The sequence below is a fragment of the Mesoplodon densirostris genome, chromosome 7, assembly GCF_025265405.1.
Source record: "Mesoplodon densirostris isolate mMesDen1 chromosome 7, mMesDen1 primary haplotype, whole genome shotgun sequence".
Lineage (NCBI taxonomy): Eukaryota > Metazoa > Chordata > Mammalia > Artiodactyla > Ziphiidae > Mesoplodon > Mesoplodon densirostris.
The window spans coordinates 95,094,083-95,116,916 of NC_082667.1; the positions used below are offsets into that span (position 1 = coordinate 95,094,083).

Below are 22,834 nucleotides of genomic sequence, written 5' to 3' on the forward strand. Positions count from 1 at the left end.
TTTCCACTCCTTGGTTAAGTTTTTTCCTACATATTTTGTTATTTTTTATAATAATGTAAATGGAATTTTTTTCTTAACTTCCTTTCCATACTGTTCATTATTAGGTATAGAAACACAAATGATTTTTGTGTGTTTATTTTGTATCCTGCAACTTTGCTGAATTTGTTTATTTGTTCTAACAGTGTCTTTGTGCAATTGTTAGGGTTTTCTACACATATCATGTTATCTGTGAATAGAGAAAAGTTTACTTTTTCCTCTCCAATTTGGGTGCCTTTTTTTTTTTTTTTTTGCCTAATTACTCTGGCTAGGACTCTCAGTACTATGTTGAATAAAGTTGTTAATGCAGCTTTCCTTGACTTGTCCCAAGGGAATTCTTTTTTTTTTCTTTATTGGAGTATAATTGCTTTACAATATTGGGTTAGTTTCTGCTGTACAATAAAGTGAATCAGCTACATGTATCCCCACATCTTCTCCCTTTTGAGCCTCCCTCCACCCTCCCTATCACACCCCTCTAGGTCATCACAAAGCATCAAGCTGATCTCCCAGTGCTATGCAGAAGCTTCCCACTAGCCATCCATTTTACATTTGGTAGTGTATATATGTCAATGCTACTCTGTCACTTCGTCCCAGCTTCCCCTTCCCCGCCATGTCCTCAATTCCATTCTCTACATCTGCATCTTTATTCCTGCCCTACCACTAGGTTCATCAGTACCACTTTTTTAGATTCCGTATATATGTGTTAGCATACAGTATTTGTTTTTCTCTTTTGGACTTGCTTCACTCTATATGACATACTCTAGATCCATCCACCTCACTACAAATAACTCAGTTTCATTTCTTTTTATGGCAGAGTAATATTCCATTGTATATATGTGCCACATCTTCTTTATCCATCTATCTGTCAATGGACAATGAGGTTGCTTCCATGTCCTGGCTATTGTAAGTAGTGTTGAAATGACAATTGTGGTACATGACTCTCTTTGAATTATGGTTTTCTCAGGGTATATGTCCAGTAGTGGGATTGCTGGGTCATATGGTAGTTCTATTTTTAGATTTTTAAGGAACTTCTATACTGTTCTGCATAGTGGCTGTGTAAATTTACATTCCCACCAACAGTGTATGAGGTTTCCTTTTCTCCACACCCTCTCCAGCATTTATTGTTTGTAGATTTTTTGATGATGGTCATTCTGACCAGTGTGAGGTGATACCTCTTTGTACTTTTGATTTGCATTTCTCTAATAATTAGTGATGTTGAGAATCTTTTCATGTGTTTGTTGGTGATCTGTATATCTTCTTAGGAGAAATGTCTATTTAGAACTTCCACTCATTTTTTGATTGGGTTATTTGGGTTTTTTTGATATTGAGTGGCATGAGCTGTTTGTATATTTTGAAGATTACTCCTTTGTCAATTACTTTCCTTGCAAATACTTTCTCCCATTCTGAGGGTTGTCTTTTCATTTTGTTTATGGTTTCCTTTGTCATGCAAAAGATTTTTATTTTAATTAGATCCCATTTGTTTATTTTTGGTTTTATTTTCATAACTCTAGGAGGTGGATCTAAAAAGATCTTGCTGCAATTTATGTCAAAGTGTGTTCTGCCTATGTTTTCATCTAAGAGTTTTATAGTGTCCAGCCTTATATTTAGGTCTTTAATCCATTTTGAGTTTATTTTTGTGTATGGTGTTAGGGAGTGTTCTAATTTCATTCTTTTACATGTAGCTGTCCAGTTTTCCCAGCACCACTTATTGAAGAGACTGTCTTTTCTCCATTGTATATTCTTGCCTCCTTTATCATAGATTAGGTTACCATAGGCTTGTCTCTGTGGTTTCTATCCTGTTCCATTGATCTATATTTCTGTTTTTCTGCCAGTACCATACTGTCTTGATTACTATAGCTTTGTAGTATAGTCTGAAGTTGGGGAGTCTGATTCCTCCAGCTCCATTTTTCTTTCTCAAGATTGCTTTGGCTATTCGTGGTCTTTCATGTTTCCATACAAATTGTAAATTTTTTTGTTCTAATTCTGTGAAAAATGCTCTTGATAATTTGATAGGGATTGCACTGAAACTGTAGATTGCTTTGGGTAATATAGTCATTTTCACAATACTGATTCTTGCAATCCAAGAACATGGTATATCTCTCCATCTGTTTATGTCATCTATGATTTCTTTCATCAGTATCTTATAGCTTTCTGCATACAGGTCTTTTGCCTCCTTAGGTAGGTTTATTCCTAAGTATTTTATTCTTTGTTGCGATGGTAAATGAGACTGTTTCCTTAATTTCTCTTTCTGATCTTTCATTGTTAGTGTATAGGAATGCAAGAGATTTCTGTGTATTAATTTTGTATACTGCAACTTTGTATCTTGCAGTTTAAATTCATTGATTAGCTCTAGTAGTTTTCTAGTGGCATCTTTAGGATTTTCTATGCCTAGTATCATATCATCTGCAAACAGTGACAGTTTTACTTCTTCTTTTCCAATTTGGATTACTTTTATTTCTTTTTCTTCTTTGATTGCCATGGCTAAAACTTCCAAAACTATGTTGAATAATAGTGGCAAGAGTGACCATCCTTGACTTCTTACTGATCTTAGAGGAAATGCTTTCAGTTTTTCACAATTGAGAATGATGTTTGCCATGGATTTGTCATATATGGCCTTTAGTATGTTGAGGTAGGTTCCCTCTATGCCCACTTTCAGAAGAGTTTTTATTATAAATGGTTGTTGAATTTTGTCAAAAGCTTTTCTGCATCCATTGAGATGATTTTATCATTTTATTCTTCAATCTGTTAATATGTTGTATCACACTGATTGATTTGTGTATATTGAAGAATCCTTGCATCCCTGAGATAAATCCCACTTGATCATGGTGTATGATCCTTTGAATGTGTTGTTGGATTCTGTTTGCTAGTATTTTGTTGAGGATTTTTGCATCTATGTTCATCAGTGATATTTGCCTGTAATTTTCATTTTTTTTTTGGTTATGTCTTTGATTGGATTTGGTGTCAGGGTGATGGTGCCATTGTAGAATGAGTTTGGGAATGTTCCTCCCTCTGCTATATTTTGAAAGAGTTTGAGAAGGATAGTTGTTAGCTCTTCTCTAAATGTTTGATAGAATTCACCTGTGAAGCCATCTGGTCCTGGGCTTTTGTTTGTTGGAAGATTTTTAATCACAGTTTCAATTTCAGTGCTTGTTATTGGTCTGTTTATATTTTCTATTTCTTTCTGGTTCAGTCTTGGAAGGTTAAGAATTTTTCCATTTCTTCCAGGTTGTCCTTGTTTTTTTGTGTTTTTTTTTTTGTTTTTTTTTTGTTTGTTTGTTTTGCTTTTTGGCATATACTTGCTTTTAGTAGTCTCTTATGATCCTTTGTATTTCTGTGGTATCAGTTGTAACTTCTCCTTTTTCTTTTCTAATTTTATTGATTTGAGTCCTCTCCCTTTTTTCCTTCATGTTTCTGGCTAAAGGTTTATCAGTTTTGTTTACCTTCTCAAAGAACCATCTTTTAGTTTCATTGATCTTTGCCATTGTTTTCTTTGTTTCTATTTCATTTATTTATAGTCTGATCTTTAAGATTTCTTTCCTTCTACTAACTTTGGGTTTTGTTCGTTCCTCTTTCTCTAGTTGCTTCAGGTGTAAGATTAGGTTGTTTATTTGAGATTTTTCTTGTTTCTTGAGGTAGGCTGTATTGCAAGAAACTTCCCTCTTAGAACTGCTTTTGCTGCATCCCGTACGCTTTGGGTTGTCATGTTTTCATTGTCATTTGTTTCTTGGTATTTTTTATATCCTCTTTGATTTCTTCAGTGATCCATTGTTTATTTATTAACACATTGTTTAGCCTCCATTTGTTTGTGTTTTGTACAGTTTATTTTCTGTAATTGATTTCTAATATCATAGTGTTGTGTTCAGAAAAGATGTTTGATATGACACAGGAAGGGGGAAGTGTAAGTTGGACAAACTGAGAGAGTAACATTGACACATATACACTACCAAATGTAAAATTGATAGCTAGTGGGAAGCAGCTGCATAGCACAGGGAGATCACTTCGGTGCTTGGCAACAACCTAGAGGGGTGGGATAAGGAGATAGATAGCTAGTGGGATGCAGCTGCATAGCACAGGGAGATCACCTTGGTGCTTGGCAACAACCTAGAGGGGTGGGATAAGGAGGGTGGGAGGGAGACACAAGAGGGTGGGTAAATGGGGATATACGTATGCATATACCTGATTCACAGTTATACAGCAAAAGCTAACAAAACACTGTGAGCAATTATACTCCAAAAAAGATGTTTAAAAAACAAATTTTCAGTTTTCTTAAATGTACCAAGGCTTTATTTGTGACCCAAGATGTGATCTATCCTGGAGGATGTTCCATGTGCACTTGAGAAGAAAATGTACTCTGCTGCTTTCAGATGGGATGTCATATAAATATCAATTAAGTCTATCTGGTCTAATGTGTCATTTAAGGCTTGTGTTTCCTTATTAATTTTCTGTCTGGATGACCTGTCCTTTGGTGTAAGTGGGGTGTTAAAGTCCCCCACTATTACTGTGTTGCTGTCAATTTCCCCTTTTATGGCTGTTAGCTTTTGCCTTACATACTGAGGTGCTCCTATGTTGGATGCATATGTATTTACAATTGTTATATCTTCTTCTTGGATTGATCCCTCAATCATTATGTAGTGTCCTTCCTTGTCTCTTACAACAATCTTTATTTTAAAGTCTATTTTGTCTGATATGAGTGTGGCTCCTCCAGCTTTCTTTTGATTTCCATTTGCATGGAATACTATCTTCCACCCTCTCACTTTCAGTCTGTATGTGTTCCTAGGTCTGAAGTGGGTCTCTTGTAGACAGCATATATACGGGTCTTGTTTTTGTATCCACTCAGGCAGTCTTTGTCTTTTGGTTGACTCATTTAATCCATTTACATTTAAGATAAGTATTGATATGTGTATTTCTATTGCCATTTTCTTAATTGTTTTGGGTTTGTTTTTTACGTACCTTTTCTTCCCTTCCTCTTTGTTCTCTTCTCTTGTGGTTTGATGACCATTTTTAGTGTTGTGTTTGGGTTGCTTTTTCTTTTGTGTGTGTGTATCTATTGTAGTTTTTGAGTTTGATGTTTCCATGAGGTTTTGATATACAGTCTATATAATTACAAGGGTTTTTTTAAATTTTTTTTTTAGCTGCTAGTCTCTTTCCCACCTAGAGGAGTGCCTATAGCATTTGTTGCAAAGCTGGTCTGGTGGGACTGAATTCTCTTAGCTTTTGCTTGTCTGTAATGCTTTTGATTTCTCCATCAAATTTGAATGAGAGCTTTGATGGATAGAGTGTTCTTGGTTTTAGGTTCTTCCCTTTCATCACTTTAAATTATTGTGCCACTCCCTTCTGGCTTGCAGAATTTCTGCTGAGAAGTCATCTGATAACTTTATGGGAGTTCCCTTGTATGTTATTTGTCCTTTTTCCCTTGTTGCTTTTAATATTTCTTTTCTCTTTAATTTTTTTTTCAGTTTGATTAGTATGTGTCTCAGCATGTTCCTCCTTGGGTTTATCCTGCCTGGGAGTCTCTGCACTTCCTGGTTTTGGTTGACTGTTTCCTATCCCACGTTAGGGAAGTTTTCAGCTGTTGTCTTTTCAAATATTTTCTCCCATCCTTTCTCTCTCTCTTCTCCTTCTGGGACTCCTATAATGCAAATGTTTGTGTGTTTAATGTTGTCCCAGAGGTCTCTTAGGCTATCTTCATTTCTTTTCATTCTTTTTTCTTTATTCTGTTCCATGACAGTGATTTCCACCATTTTTTGCATTTTCTTCATCTTTTTGCATCTTCTCAATCTTTACTTCCATTCTTTTTCTGAGATCCTGGATCATCTTCAGTATCTTTTTTCTGAATTCTTTTTCTGGAAGGTTGCCTATCTCCACTTCATTTAGTTGTTTTTCTGGGGTTTTATCTTGTTCCTTCATCTGGGGCATAATCCTCTGCCTTTTCCTTTTGTCTAACTTTCTGAGATTGTGGTTTTCATTCTGCAGGCTGCAGCACTGTATTCTTGTTGCTTCTGTTCCTGCCCTCTGGTGGATGAGGCTATCTAAGATGCTTGTGCAAGCTTCCTGGTAGGAGGGACTGGTGGTGGGTAGAACTGAGTCTTGCTCTGGTGGGCTAGGGCTCAGTAAAACTTTAATCCACTTGTCTGCTGGTGGTGTGTTCCCTCCCTGTTGTTTGGCCTGAGGCAATCCAAGCCTAGAGCCTATAGGCTGTATGTTGTGGCTAATGACGGCCTCTGGGAGGGCTCATTCCAATGGGATGGGTACTTCCCAAACTGCTGCTGGCATTGCCCTTGTCCCCACAGTGAGCCACAGCCAGCCCCTGCCTCTGCAGGAGACCCTCCAACACTAGCAGGTAAGTTTGGTTCAGTCTCCTATGGGGTCCCTGCTCCTTTCCCCTGTGCCCTGGTGCATCCAAGACTTTGTGTGTGCCCTCCAAGAATGGAGTCTCTGTTTCCCCCAGTCCTGTAGATATCCTGCAATCAAATCCCATTGGCCTTCAAAGTCAGATTCCCTGGAGATTCCTAGTCCCATTGCCAGATCCCCAGGCTGGGGAGCCTGACATGGAGATCAGAACCTTCACTCCAGTGGGAGAACTTCTGTGGTATAATTGTTCTCCAGTTTGTGGGTCGCCCAACCGGCGGGTATGGGATTTGATTTTATCATGATTGCACCCCTCCTACCATCTTACTGTGGCCTCTCCTTTGTCTTTGGATGTGGGGTATCTATTTTCGTGGGTTCCAGCATCTTCTTGTCAATGGTAGTTCATCAGTTAGTTGTGATTTTGGTGCTCTCGCAAGAGGAGGTGAGTGCATGCATTTCTACTCTGCCATCTTGAAACTTGGCTTTGGTTTTGTAGGTCTTTTTTCTTCCCTTCCACTTTTGTTCTCTTCTCTTGTGTTTCTTGCCTAGAGAAGCTCCTTTAGCAATTGTTGTCAATCTGGTTTGGTGGTGCTGAATTTGGTTAGGTTTTGCTTGTCTGTAAAGCTTTTGATTTCTCTGTCAGATCTGAATGAGAGCCTTGCTGGTTAGAGTATTCTTGGATTTAGGTTTTGCCTTTCATCACTTTAAATATATCCTGCCACTCCCTTCTGGCCTGCAGAGGTTTTGCTGAAAAATCAGCTGAAAACCTTATGGAGAGTCCCTTGTATTTTATTTTTGCTTTTCCTTGTTGTGTTTAATATTTTTCTTTGTATTTGATTTTTGTTAGTTTGATTAATATGTGTCCCGGCATGTTTCTCCTTGGATTTATCCTGTATGGGACTCTCTGCACTTCCTGGACTTGGGTGACTTTTTCCTTTCCCATGTTAGGAAAGATTTTGACTATGATCTCTTCAAATATTTTCTCAGGCCCTTTCTCTTTTTCTTCTTCTTCTGGACCCCTATAGTTGGAAAGTTGGTACATTTAATATTGTCCCAGAGGTCTCTGAGACAGCATTCAATATTGTTCCAGAGGTCTCTGAGAACAGAATAAAGAATTTTTCTTTATTCTTTTCCATGGCAAAGATTTCCACCATTCTGTCTTCCAGCTCACTTATCCATTCTTCTGCCTCAGTTATTCTGCTATTGATTCCTTCTAGTGTATTTTTTATATCATTTATTGTCTTGTTCATCTCTGTTTGTTTGTTCTTTAGTTCTTCTAGTTCTTTGTTAAGCTTTTCTTGTATCTTCTTTACGCATGCCTCCATTCTGTTTCTGAGATCTTGGATCATCTTTACTATCATTACTCTGAATCCTTTTTCAAGTAGATTACTTATTTCCTCTTCATTTATTTGGTCTTATGGATTTTTACCTTGCTCCTTCATCTGTAACTTATTTTTCTGTCATTTCATTTTGTCTAACTTACTGTGTTTATGGTCTCCTTTCTGCAGGCTTCAGTATTGTAGTTCCTCTTGTTTCTGGTGCCTGCCCCTTTGGGAGAGGTTGGTCCAGAGGCTTTGTGCTGTTATCCCTTTGATAGGGGCTTTGATTTGTGTTGTGGTGATCAGAGCCTGCCCTAGATATTGAGCAGGGTCTCCCCTTTGCTCTGTGGTTGTCACTGCCCTATCAGGGGTGGAGTCTGCTCCCTAGTCATTGGAGTAGAGGCCCCCAGATCTGTTTCTTCACTGTGATTCTGATCTGTGGTGCAAGGTAGACAGAATTGGAGCATTCCCACTAGGAGAGAAGCCACTGAGTTTTCCTCCTTTAGAGCTGTTCACCTGTGTATGTGCTCTGTTGTGTCCCCTTTCACCCGTTGTGTGGGGTCACAAAGTATCTGTTGTTGGCACTGCTCTTAGTCCCACCTTAACTGTGGTTATGCTGGCAATTGGCCCTGGTAACTCTCGGACATTCTTTTCAACCAGTCACCAGCACAGGTCTACTGAGGTTAGGTCCCAGTACTGCAGTAATCATGCACCTGGACCCACTGTGGGAACTATGGAGGCAGCTCAAACTCTGGCCTGGCCCAACTCCCACATGTACATGCCCACAGAGCCCACAACTGGTAAAGCCAGACCCGTCCCAGATGCAAGAGCACTTGTCCTTTCAGATGTTTTTGCAGACACTGAATTTAGGAAGCTGTCAACCGAGGTGTAAGTCCACAGTTTGTGCAGCCACGAGGAGAGATTTCAGCTCTTCTTTCTTAGTCACATAGCCCCTGGGGCTCAGCTGTGGTTTCAGCCCCTCCTCTGGGTGAATTTCCTAGTGCAGGGAGCTATCTGAACCCTCCTGGGACACCAGGGAAAGTTCTGGCACCCACTATCAAATTTCCTAGTGGGAGGGGTTATCCACACACTCCCAGGACAGCTGGCTGGTCCTGGAAGCCACTGGTAGATTCCCTAGTAGTGAAAGGTTTCTATGCACTCCTGGGACAGCAGGGCCGGTTCAAGTAACCACTGATGGATTCTGGGGGAATTCTTGAAGGAGATTGTTTTGAGAAGTAAAAATATCCTCTCCCACCTGTGGCACCACACCACTACCTCGTACCTACCACAGAGATTGAACCACTTGAAGATCTACGGCCCTACTTCCCAGAATTATAGTGCTTAAAATCTGAGTTATTAAACTAGAATAATGCTCCAGCCAGTGGAGGTCTTTGGAAGGATGGTTAATAGTAACCTATGGCACTGAAAAATTTAAGGAGTTCTTACCAACCACCTCCCAACCTCATGTATTCCAAAGAGGTACTTGGAGGTTTCTCTACCAGTGAGTTGTAGCCTTGCTTCTTCATTTTTCTCATTATCTGGAAGATAATTATTGAATCACTCAAACACACACATTCTTATGAACATAATTAATTCTTTGAATAAAAACTCCAATGCCTAGGGACAATCAGAAATAAATGAAACAGGAAAGTTGAGAAAAATAGAGATGGTAAGAATTATGGGCAGGTGTTTATAACCATGTGTGAATAAGAGTCCAGGGTTGCCAAATCTTTCGTATTTTCAAGAGAAGTTGAGAATCAAGATTTGTATGTAAATTGTCCGGATTTTTAGCACAGTTCAGACTCAACATGACTGCCAATTTTGAACTTTTGGCTAAAAGAAAAAGAGAACTATACAATATTTTCCTGGTTACTCCATAATTTGCAAGACTGATTCTTTTACCAATGAGTTAGTTCTTCACATTATAGAAAATAGTGTAGCTTTTTAAAAAAGACTTTTTCCACAGCAGGGCTTGGGAAGTGGAAGTGGGACGTGTGTGCAGGCCTGCCCAAAATTAGAAAGAGCTTCATTAAAGGCCTTCTCTTAGTTGCAAAAGACCTAAATAAGGTTCTGAAATTACTATTTGCAAAGGTATTTAAATTCTTAGCAAAGGGCCTTTTTTTATTTAAAACTTGTTGTTTCTAAGTAATTAAACTTTTGAAATATGAAAACACTCTTGTATAATGAATGCATTGTTTTGGAACTATTTTCTGTGTTGCGATTTTATAAACTTATTGTCAATTCTGTTGTCTACCTTGTGTTTTAAATACAGAGCTTTTGAAGAGAAACGAAAACAACAAGAAGAAAGAGAACACAAAATCAGAGAACAAATACTTCAACAACGAAAAAAAAAGTTTGAAGAAGTTACTGAAAAATTCCAGCGTGCCCATATTCCTCTTTCACAGCGGAAGAGAACAGGTGCCTTAATTTCTAGAATAATATAAAAACAAAAAATGAAAGTTATAATCACATTCAGCTTGAGTAGACAATAAAATAAATTAAGAAACAAAGTGGAAATTCAGACTAAAAAGACTACTATGCCTTTTGAATAATAGGACTTTAACCAAATGAAAAATTGCAATTTGATATAGGTTTAATTTGGAGAATTAATATTTTGTTGGCTCTATTTGTAAATTTGGAAAGCACACAAGTTTGATTCTACTTAATACTGGCTTACAGTGCTTTATCTTTTTAAAACTGATTTAATAAATAGTTTAACATAAAAAGAAAATTTAGCATTTAGGTTTAGTAAATATATATATATATATATATACATACATACATACATATCCTTCTTCTTTTTTTTTTTTTTTTTTGGCTGCACCACACGGCATGTGGAATCTTCATTCTCTGACCAGAGATTGAGCCTGTGCCCCCTGCAGTGGAAGCATGGAGTCTTAACCACTGGACTGGCAGGGAAGTCGTTAGGTTTAGTAAATTAATGACAGATTCATTTTGGCATTTTGTCCACATTTTTGCTCAAATTCATATTTGAGAGACTGGCAAAATAAAACAAAAGTACAGAGTGACATAATCCAACAATCTAAGACTGAAACCAATTCAGAATTTTTAAATGATTATGTTTGATTCTTCAATATCACATCTACATTTTTTATGCCTTAAATAGTAACACAGAATTAGCAACAAAATGTCAAATCTTCAAAAAAAATAAAAGAGAAGCAGAACCTTTATGTATTCAGCAAACATATGTTGTGCTGCATTGTACACAGCCCTGGGCTAAGCTGAGATGCTGAGATACAGAGAAATCTAATTGTGCTCTACCATTAAAGACCTCACAGTTTATTTTGGAGATGAGAGTAATATAAACAATTAATGTCAATAAATATAATTGCTATGGTAGCAGAATGTATAAAGTATATGAGAGCACAGAGGAAGGAACACTAAACTTATGCAGGGATATGAGGGATATCATCCCTGGAAAAATTTGAATCTTGAAGAATAAGCATTTTGCCAAGCAAAGAGACAATTTAAAAACATCCCAGACATAAGGAACAGCTTTTGCAAGTGAATTATATATTGCAAATACAAAGTGTATCCAAAGCATATGATGGGGAAAAAATGGATATAAGGCTAGAAAAATGAGTTGGAACAATTCTCTAAGAACTTTGTATGCCATGCTATGAATTTTATCTTTATCCAATATGCAGTCCACTTAAAGTTTTTTAACTGGAAAGAAGTCAGTTAACTGGGTCAATAAGAGATCTTACTGAAAGTAAGAGCAACTAGTAACACTGCTAAAAATAATAATATCTTAAACATCATAAGGGTTTATTTTTCTCTAGTGTAATGTGAAGTCCTCAGTTCAGCAGTAAGGAGCTGGTTTGATGATTATGCAAAGTCACTGGGAACACAGACTCCTTCTGCCTCTCAGCTCAGCTGCCCTCAGTATGTGATTTACATAGCTTTACCCTCATGGTCATATGGTAGCGGCTGAAGCTCCAGACATCATGTCAGTGTTGTAGACAGGAAGAAGGAAGAAATGGAAAGGACAGAAGGGTATACCTCTGAGCTCCCTTTAAATTGTTTTTCTAGAAGCCCCCATCTATCTGCTTATATCTAATTGGCAACTCCATCTGCAAGGGAGACTGGAAAATATAGTTTTTTTTTAATGTGGCTATATTGCCACCCCTAAAAATATAGTGTGTATTACCAAGGAACAAAGGGAAAATGGATATTAGGTAGGAAACTAAGAGTCTGTGCTAAAATTAGATTTGTTAGAAAGATAATTATCCATACAACATGGAAGGTGTATTGAAGTAGAGACATATTAAAGTAGGTAGACTAGTAGTAGATTATTTCAGTATTTGTGGCAAGAAGTGTTAAGCTGCTAAATTAAAGCACTGCACTGGATATAGAGACAGGAGGTAATATATTCAAGAGATATAACCAATAGATTCAGTTACTAATTTATCAAGATGGCTGGAAGAAAGACTAGGAGAACAGTGCCCCCTAAGAACTAGCTCAGAGCCTCACAAATTTTTAGCACTCAATAAGGACTTAGTTAATGAATTAATTATTTTGGTGGATGATGATATTAATCAAGGTTGCAAGTAAAGAAGAAGAATCAGGTTAGAGATATGAAAGATTATTTATTAAGTGTTAAATGCATTGACTTTGAGCTTCCCATGACTCATGCAAATAGGGAAATCAAATCAACAACTAGAAATATGTATCTGAAACTTAAGAAAAAGATATGGAATAGAAATTATATTTAAGAGTCACTGATGAATAGATATATAGTTGGTAAAGGAAGCCATGTGGAAAGGTAAGGTAAATATTGGATATAGATGCAGATTGAAGATAGGGCCTAAAATAGAATCTTAGTGCACACTAGCATTTATTATAAGTAGAGAAATGAAAACTAAAAATGGATTTTGAAAAGTAGTTATCAAGAAAGCAGGATGGGAAACAAAAGCAAACAAAGAAAATTGTTATAAGAGGCAAAGGAAAGGTAGTTTTAAGAAAGTGGATGTGGTCAGTTGTATTAAATGCCTCAGAGTACTCACCACTCATGAGTATCATTTGCCCCAGAGAGGGTGCTGACTACCCAAGGGCCTATGTACAGAAAGTGAGGAGTTTTAGTAAAAACAAATGACGTACACATTCACTCAATGGAATATAATGCAGCTATTAAAAAACTGGGACATTCTTTATGGACTTATACAGAACAATCTCCAGCAGAGATAGATTTACCATAAAGCCAATAAGGTTTAAGTTTCACTGTCATGGCCTCGACATCTAATTTTATATTAGTAGCTTTGCAGTATTTTTTCTTAATGAAGCCCCCCAAATTGTATAGATTCATATCAGTATACATAATATTCTACCTTCTGCGTAAGACAAGAGGGAAATTAGAATATATATTAAGGGAGGAGATCAAGATGGTGGAGTAGGAGGACATAGAATTCACCTCCCCCAACAAACACATCAAAAATACATCTAGGGCCTCCCTGGTGGCGCAGTGGTTAAGAGTCCGCCTGCCGATGCAGGGGATACAGGTTCGTGCCCCGGTCTGGGAGGATCCCATATGCCGCGGAGCGGCTGGGCCCGTGAGCCATGGCCGCTGGGCCTGCACATCCGGAGCCTGTGCTCCGCAACGGGAGAGGCCACAACAGTGAGAGGCCCACATACCGCAAAAAGAAAAAAAAAAAAAAATACATCTACATGTGAAACAGTTCTCACTGGAAACTGGTAGAAAGACTCCTGTGCAACCAAGGCTGAAAGAAAGATCCACATGGAATAGGGTAGGAAAGAAAGAGAAGCGATCAGGTTGGGACCTGTGCCCCAGGAAGGGTACTCAGAGGAAAAGGGAGATTACACAGGCAGAAATCCTCCCTGGGGAGTGATTCTGTCCCAGCCACATATTGGGCGCCCCAGTCCTGGGTGCCAACACAGGGAAGATGAGCCCCTAGGCTGGCTGGAGGGCTGGTGGGACTAACAGGAAGGCTGTGGGAAGCCTGTACTCAAGCTTGGGAGGAGTACGCACACACTTGCTTACTCCCAAAAGAGGGCAGAGAGGCAGATTGAAACTGCACAGGTGGCTGACTGGTTTCCTGAAACTGTTCTGGAGCACACCGCAGCCTGAGCCAAGTGAATGCTCAGTCCCTGCTTACTTCATGTCACAGGTCCACACTGGAACTATGGCTGCCACAACCAAAGAAATAGCTCAGCTATGAGACACAGAGGCAATTCAGAACCAAAGTGGTATCTTTTGGGGGAGGGCAGCCATTATGGACACTTGCACAGGCAGCGCATCAGAAGGAGCCCAAACTCTGTATGTGGCCAAACTGTTGCAGCTTCCACCTGGTCACACACGAAGAGATCACACTGGCCCCTCTTGTTCCAGCACTGCTCACGTCAGGGGCAAGAGTGCTGGTGCTGGGAGAGGGGAAGCTCACACTTAAATGGAACAGAGCTAGCTCAGACCCAATCCTTAGGGCTTCTGCTCCAGCAACTTGGGACCTGACCCTGGCCCCAATAAGGTGGTGACAGTCCCTGAGCAGAGAGGAAGCCCCAGCTCACTCCTGGCTCTGGCCCTAACACCTCCTTCTCCAGCCCCACATCCTTCCAAAGTGATAGCTGCCAGCACACCCTGAGAAAAGACATGACTTGTGTTCATGTCAAATCCAGGCCTCCCACCAAAACCACTGGACACACAGGCTGTATAGAGATGCTCCCACATAAGGACACCCCTTCAAGACAGCAATAGGTAGCTGTTTCACCTAATTTCACAGAGACAGAGACTGTTAAGCAAAATGAGAAGACAGAAGAATTGGTCTCCATTGAAAGAGCAAGAGAAAAAAACAAATAATGAAACACAAATAATTTACCAGATAAAGAATTCAAAGCAATAGTAATAAGAATTCTAACTGAATTAGGGAAAATATATACAACGGAATATTAGTCACAAAAAAGAATGAAATTCTGCCATTTGCAACAATGTGGATGGACCTATAGAGTATTATCCTTATGGAAATAAGTCAGAGAAAGACAAGCTCTGTTATCACTTATATGCAAAATCTAAAAAATGAATGTATATTTAAAAACAGAAATAACCTTACAGATACAAAGAACAAACTAGTGGTTACCAGTGTGGAGGGTGAAAAGGGTGGGACAAATAGGGGTATGGGTTAAAACAGGGGTCCCCAACCCCCAGACTGCAGACCACTACTGGTCTGCAGCCTGTTAGGAACAGGGCCGCACAGCAGGAGGTGAGCAGTGCGCAAGCTAGCGAAGCTTCATCTGCCACTCCCCATTTCTCCCCATCACTACCCATCGCTCTCATTACTGCCTTAACCATACCCCCCACCCCTGTCTGTGGAAAAATTGTCTTCCACGAAACAAGTCCCTGGTGCCAAAAAGGTTAGGGACTGCTGGGTTAAAAGACACAAACTACTATGTATAAAATAGACAAGAAGCAAGGATATACTGTACAGCACAGGGAAATATAGCCATTATTTTTTTTTTTTTTTTTTTTTTTTTTATTTTTTTTTTTCCATTTTTTTATTAGTTTCTGCTTTATAACAAAGTGAATCAGTCATACATATACATCTGTTCCCACATCCCCTCCCTCATGCATCTCCCTCCCTCCCACCCTCCCTATCCCTCCCCTCCAGGCAGTCACAAAGCACCGAGCTGATCTCCCTGTGCTCTGCGGCTGCTTCCCACTGTCTATCTAGCCTACGTTTGGTAGTGTATATATGTCCATGCCTCTCTTTCGCTTTGTCACAGCTTACCCTTCCCCCTCCCCATATCCTCAAGTCCATTCTCAAGTAGGTCTGTGTCTTTATTCCCGTTTTACCCCTAGGTTCTTCATGACATTTTTTTTTCTTATATTCCATATATATGTGTTAGCATACGGTATTTGTCTTTCTCTTTCTGACTTACTTCACTCTGTATGACAGACTCTAGGTCTATCCACCTCATTACAAATAGCTCAGTTTCGTTTCTTTTTATGGCTGAGTAATATTCCATTGTATATATGTGCCACATCTTCTTTATCCATTCATCCGATGATGGACACTTAGGTTGTTTCCAGCTCCGGGCTATTGTGAATAGAGCTGCAATGAACATTTTGGTACATGTCTCTTTTTGAATTATGGTTTTCTCAGGGTATATGCCTAGTAGTGGGATTGCTGGATCATATGGTAGTTCTATTTTTAGTTTTTTAAGGAACCTCCATACTGTTCTCCATAGTGGCTGTACCAATTCACATTCCCACCAGCAGTGCAAGAGTGTTCCCTTTTCTCCACACCCTCTCCAGCATTTATTGTTTCTAGATTTCTTGATGATGGCCATTCTGACTGGTGTGAGATGATATCTCATTGTAGTTTTGATTTGCATTTCTCTAATGATTAATGATGTTGAGCATTCTTTCATGTGTTTGTTGGCAGTCTGTATATCTTCTTTGGAGAAATGCCTATTTAAGTCTTCTGCCCATTTTTGGATTGGGTTGTTTGTTTTTTTGCTATTGAGCTGCATGAGCTGTTTATAAATTTTGGAGATTAATCCTTTGTCAGTTGCTTCATTTGCAAATATTTTCTCCCATTCTGAGGGTTGTCTTTTGGTCTTGTTTATGGTTTCCTTTGCTGTGCAAAAGCTTTTCAGTTTCATTAGGTCCCATTTGTTTATCTTTGTTTTTATTTCCATTTCTCTAGGAGGTGGGTCCAAAAGGATCTTGCTGTGATTTATGTCATAGAGTGTTCTACCTATGTTTTCCTCTAAGAGTTTGATAGTTTCTGGCCTTACATTTAAGTCTTTAATCCATTTTGAGCTTATTTTTGTGTATGGTGTTAGGGAATGATCTAATCTCATACTTTTACATGTCCCTGTCCAGTTTTCCCAGCACCACTTATTGAAGAGGCTGTCCTTTCTCCACTGTACATTCCTGCCTCCTTTATCAAAGATAAGTTGGCCATATGTGCGTGGGTTTATCTCTGGGCTTTCTATCCTGATCCACTGATCTATCTTTCTGTTTTTATGCCAGTACCACACTGTCTTAATTACTGTAGCTTTGTAGTATAGTCTGAAGTCAGGGAGCCTGATTCCTCCAGCTCCTTTTTTCGTTCTCAAGATTGCTTTGGCTATTCGGGGTCTTTTGTTTTTCCAAACAAATTTTGAAATTTTTTGTTCTAGTTCTGTGAAAAATGCCAGTGGTAGTTTGATAGGGATTGCATTGAATCTGTAGATTGCTTTGGGTAGTAGAGTCATTTTCACAATATTGATTCTTCCAATCCAGGAGCATGGTATATCTCTCCATCTGTTTGTATCATCTTTAATTTCTTTCATCAGTGTCTTATAATTTTCTGCATACAGGTCTTTTGTCTCCTTAGGTAGGTTTATTCCTAGATATTTTATTCTTTTTGTTGCAATGGTAAATGGGAGTGTTTTCTTGATTTCATTTTCAGATTTTTCATCATTAGTGTACAGGAATGCCAGAGATTTCTGTACATTAATTTTGTAACCTGCTACTTTACCAAATTCATTGATTAGCTCTAGTAGTTTTTCGGTAGCATCTTTAGGATTCTCTATGTATAGTATCATGTCATCTGCAAACAATGACAGCTTAACTTCTTCTTTTCCGATTTGGATTCCTTTTATTTCCTTTTCTTCTCTGATTGCTGTGGCTAAAACTTCCAAAACTAGGTTGAATAAGAGTGGTGAGAGTGGGCAACCTTGTCTTGTTCCTGATCTTAGTGGAAATGGTTTCAGTTTTTCACCATTGAGGACAATGTTGGCTGTGGGTTTGTCATATATGGCCTTTATTATGTTGAGGAAAGTTCCCTCTATGCCTACTTTCTGCAGGGTTTTTATCATAAATGGGTGTTGAATTTTGTCGAAAGCTTTCTCTGCATCTATTGAGATGATCATATGGTTTTTCTCCTTCAACTTGTTAATATGGTGTATCACATTGATTGATTTGCGTATATTGAAGAATCCTTGCATTCCTGGAATAAACCCCACTTGATCATGGTGTATGATCCTTTTAATGTGCTGTTGGATTCTGTTTGCTAGTATTTTGTTGAGGATTTTTGCATCTATGTTCATCAGTGATATTGGCCTGTAGTTTTCTTTCTTTGTGACATCCTTGCCTGGTTTTGGTATCAAGGTGATGGTGGCCTCGTAGAATGAGTTTGGGAGTGTTCCTTCCTCTGAAATTGTTTGGAAGAGTTTGAGAAGGATGGGTGTTAGCTCTTCTCTAAATGTTTGATAGAATTCGCCTGTGAAGCCATCTGGTCCTGGGCTTTTGTTTGATGGAAGATTTTTAATCACAGTTTCAATTTCAGTGCTTGTGATTGGTCTATTCATATTTTCTATTTCTTCCTGAGTCAGTCTTGGCAGGTTGTGCATTTCTAAGAATTTGTCCATTTCTTCCAGGTTGTCCATTTTATTGGCATAGAGTTGCTTGTAGTAATCTCTCATGATCTTTTGTATTTCTGCAGTGTCAGTTGTTACTTCTCCTTTTTCATTTCTAATTCTATTGATTTGAGTCTTCTCCCTTCTTTTCTTGATGAGTCTGGCTAATGGTTTGTCAATTTTGTTTATCTTCTCAAAGAACCAGCTTTTAGTTTGGTTGATCTTTGCTATCGTTTCCTTCATTTCTTTTTCATTTATTTCTGATCTGATCTTTATGATTTCTTTCCTTCTGCTAGCTTTGGGGGTTTTTTGTTCTTCTTTCTCTAATTGCTTTAGGTGCAAGGTTAGGTTGTTTACTCGAAATGTTTCCTGTTTCTTAAGGTGGGATTGTATTGCTATAAACTTCCCCCTTAGAACTGCTTTTGCTGCATCCCATAGGTTTTGGGTTGTCGTGTCTCCATTGTCATTTGTTTCTAGGTATTTTTTAATTTCCTCTCTGATTTCTTCAGTGATCACTTCGTTATTGAGTAGTGTATTGTTTAGCCTCCATGTGTTTGTATTTTTTACAGATCTTTTCCTGTAATTGATGTGTAGTCTCATAGCATTGTGGTCGGAAAAGATACTTGATACAATTTCAATTTTCTTAAATTTACCAAGGCTTGATTTGTGACCCAAGATATGATCTATCCTGGAGAATGTTCCATGAGCACTTGAGAAAAATGTGTATTCTGTTGTTTTTGGATGAAATGTCCTATAAATATCAACTAAGTCCATCTTGTTTAATGTATCATTTAAAGCTTGTGTTTCCTTATTTATTTTCATTTTGGACGATCTGTCCATTGGTGAAAGTGGGGTGTTAAAGTCCCCTACTATGATTGTGTTACTGTCGATTTCCCCTTTTATGGCTGTTAGTATTTGCCTTATGTATTGAGGTGCTCCTATGTTGGGTGCATAAATATTTACAATTGTTATATCTTCTTCTTGGATCGATCCCTTGATCATTATGTAGTGTCCTTCTTTGTCTCTTCTAATAGTCTTTATTTTAAAGTCTATTTTGTCTGATAGAAGAATTGCTACTCCAGCTTTCTTTTGATTTCCATTTGCATGGAATATCTTTTTCCATCCCCTTACTTTCAATCTGTATGTGTCTTTAGGTCTGAAGTGGGTCTCTTGTAGACAGCATATATATGGGTCTTGTTTTTGTATCCATTCAGCCAGTCTGTGTCTTTTGGTGGGAGCATTTAGTCCATTTACATTTAAGGTAATTATTGATATGTATGTTCCTATTCCCATTTCCTTAATTGCTTTGCGTTCGTTATTGTAGGTATATTCCTTCTGTTGTGTTTCTTGCCTAGAGAAGTTCCTTTAGCATTTGTTGTAAAGCTGGTTTGGTGGTGCTGAACTCTCTCAGCTTTTGCTTGTCCGTAAAGGTTTTAATTTCTCCATCAAATCTGAATGAGATCCTTGCTGGGTAGAGTAATCTTGGCTGCAGGTTTCTCTCCTTCATCACTTTAATTATGTCCTGCCACTCCCTTCTGGCTTGTAGAGTTTCTGCTGAGAGATCAGCTGTTAACCTGATGGGGATTCCCTTGTGTGTTATTTGTTGTTTTTCCCTTGCTGCTTTTAATATGATTTCTTTGTGTTTAATTTTTGACAGTTTGATTAATATGTGTCTTGGTGTATTTCTCCTTGGATTTATTCTGTATGGGACTCTCTGTGCCTCCTGGACTTGATTAACTATTTCCTTTCCCACATTGGGGAAGTTTTCAACTATAATCTCTTCAAATATTTTCTCAGTCCCTTTCTTTTTCTCTTCTTCTTCTGGAACCCCTATAATTCGAATGTTGGTGCGTTTAATGTTGTCCCAGAGGTCTCTGAGACTGTCCTCTGTTCTTTTCAATCTTTTTTCTTTATTTTGCTCTGCATCAGTTATTTCCACTATTTTATCTTCCACCTCACTTATCCGTTCTTCTGCCTCAGTTATTCTGCTATTGATCCCATCTAGAGTATTTTTTATTTCATGTATTGTGTTTTTAATCGATGCTTGATTCATCTTTAGTTCTTCTAGGTCCTTGTTAACTGTTTCTTGCATTTTGTCTATTCTATTTCCAAGATTTTGGATCATCTTTACCATCATTATTCTGAATTCTTTTTCAGGTAGACTGCCTATTACCTCTTCATTTGTTAGGTCTGGTAGGTTTTTATCTTGCTCCTTCACCTGCTGTGTGATTTTCTGTCTTCTCATTTTGCTTATGTTACTGTGTTTGGGGTCTCCTTTTTGCAGGCTGCAGATTCGTAGTTCCCGTTGTTTTTCGTGTCTGACCCCAGTGGCTAAGGTTGTTTCAGTAGGTTGTATAGACTTCCTGGTGGGGGGGACTAATGCCTGTGTTCTGGTGGTTGAGGCTCGATCTTGTCTTTCTGGTGGACAGGTCCACGTCTGGTGGTGTGTTTTGGGGTGCCTATGGCCTTATTATGTTTTTAGGTAGCTTCTCTGCTAATGGGTGGGGTTGTGTTCCTGCCTTGCTAGTTGCTTGGCATAGGGTGACCAGCACTGTAGCTTGCTGGTCGTTGACTGAAGCTGGGTGCTGGTGTTGGGATGGAGATCTCTGGGAGATTTTCGCTGCTTGATATTATGTGGAGCTGGGAGGTCTCTTGTGGACCCGTGTCCTGTAGTTGGCTCTCCCACTTCAGAGGCACAGCACTGGCTCCTGGCTGCAGCACCAAGAGCCTTTCATCCACCCAGCTCAGAATAACAGGGAGAAAAAGCAGAAAGAAAGAATTAGTGGAAGAGAGAAAGAGAGAGGGAAAGAAAGGAAGAAGGGAAGAAAGGAAGGAAGGAAGGAAGAAAGAAAGAAAGGAGGGAGGGAGTGAGGAAGGATGGAAAGAAAGAAGGAAAGAAAGGAGGGAGGGAGGGGGCAATGAAAGCAAAAGGAAGAGTGAGTGGAAGAAGGGAGGGAGGGAGGGAGGAAGGGAAGAAAGAAAGAAAGACAGGAGGGAGGGAGGGAGGAAGGAAAGAAAAAGAAAGTGGAAAGAAGGGTGGGAGGGAGGGAGGAAAGAAAAAGAAAGAAGGAAAGGAAGAGCGGAGGGAGGGAGGGAGGAAGGGAAGGTAGGAAAAAAAGAAAGAGCAGGTAAAGTAAAATAGAATAAAGTATGAAATATAGTAGCGTTATTAAAATTAGAAAGTAATTATTGAAAAAAAAAAAAAAAACGGACCGATAGAACCCTGGGACATATGGTGGAAGCAAAGCTATACAGAGAGAATCTTACACAGAAGATTACACATACACATTCACAAAAAGAGAGCAGGGGGAAAAATCAAAAATCTTGCTCTCCAAGCCCACCTCCTCAATTTGGGATAATTCGTTGTAAAAAGAGGAAAAGGGCAAGAAGTCTGAAATCTTGCTCTCTAAGTCCACCTCCTTACTTTGGAATAATTCGTTGTAAAAAGAGGAAAAGGGGGGAAAGTCTTAAATCTTGTCCTCAAAGTCCACTTCCTCAATTTGGGATGATTCGCTGTCCATTCATGCACTCCACAGACGCAGGGCACATCAAATGGACCGTGGAGCTTTAATCCGCTGCCTCCGAGGCTGCACAGAGAGATTTCCCTGACTCTGCTCTCACAGCTCCCGGGTCTCAGCCTTGGACCTGGCCCCGCCTCTGTGCGTAGGTCGCCGGAGGGCGTCCGTTCTTCGCTCAGACAGGACGGGTTTAAAGGAGCCGCTGATTCGGGGGCTCTGGCTCACTCATGCAGAGGGGAGGGAGGGGCGCGCAGTGTGGGGCGGGCCTGCAGCGGCAGAGGCCGGCGTGACGTTGCAGCAGCCCGTGGTGCTCCGTGCGCTTTCCCGGGAAAGCCGTCCCCGGGTCTCGGGACCCCGGCAGTGGCGGGGTGCACAGGTCCCCCGGAAGGCGGGGCGGACAGTGACCCGCGCTCGCACACAGGCCCCGCGGCTGCGGCGGCGGCGGCGGGCGGCGGCAGGCGGCGGCGGTGGCGGGCGGCGGGGGGCGGCGGCGGCAGCGGGCCTCGGCGGCGGCGGCGGCGGTGGCGGGCCGCGGGGGCGGCGGCGGCGGCGGGCCGCGGCGGCGGTGGCGGCGGTGGCGGGCCGCGGGGGCGGCGGCGGGCCGCGGCGGCGGCGGCGGCGGCGGCGGGCCGCGGGGGCGGCGGCGGCGGCGGGCCGCGTCGGGCGGCGGCGGCGGCGGCGGGCCGCGTCGGGCGGCGGCAGCGGCGGGCCGCGGCGGCGGCGGGCGGCGGCGGGCGGTGGGCGGCGGCGGGCCGCGGCGGCGGCGGGCCGCGGCGGCCCACGCCCGTCTCCGAGGTCCACGCCTTACCCGCGGCTCGCGCCTGTCTCCGGCGCTTCCCTAAGCAGCCCTTTTAATGCCCTCTCCTCGCACACCAGGAAACGAAAGTGAAAGTGAAAAAATACTCTTGCCTCTTCAGCAACTCCAGACCCTTTCCCCGGACTCCCTCCGGGCTAGCCGTGGTGCACTAACCCCTTCAGGCTCTCTTCCTGCCGCCAGCCCCAGTCCTCTCCCTGCGCTCCGACTGAAAGCCGATACGCAAGCCTCAGCTCCCAGCCCCGCCCGCCACGGCGGCCGAGCAGACAAGCCTCTTGGGCTGGTGTGTGCCTGAGGGCACCGATCCTCTGTGCCGGAATCTCTCCGCTTTGCCCTCCACACCCCTGTTGCTGTGCTCTCCTCCGCTACTCCGAAGCTTTCCCCCTCCGCCACCTGCAGTCTCCGCCCGCGAAGGGGCTTGC

At 40.8% G+C, this 22,834-nt stretch overlaps 1 protein-coding gene across 1 annotated transcript in view; it reads left to right on the forward strand.

Annotated features, from left to right (window-relative positions):
• The window catches only part of CEP126 (centrosomal protein 126), a 101,134-nt gene that overhangs the window by 41,752 nt on the left and 36,548 nt on the right, over positions 1–22,834 (forward strand). The window contains 1 exon segment of the mRNA XM_060105236.1: positions 9,976–10,121. Coding sequence (XP_059961219.1) covers positions 9,976–10,121 — 146 coding nt within the window.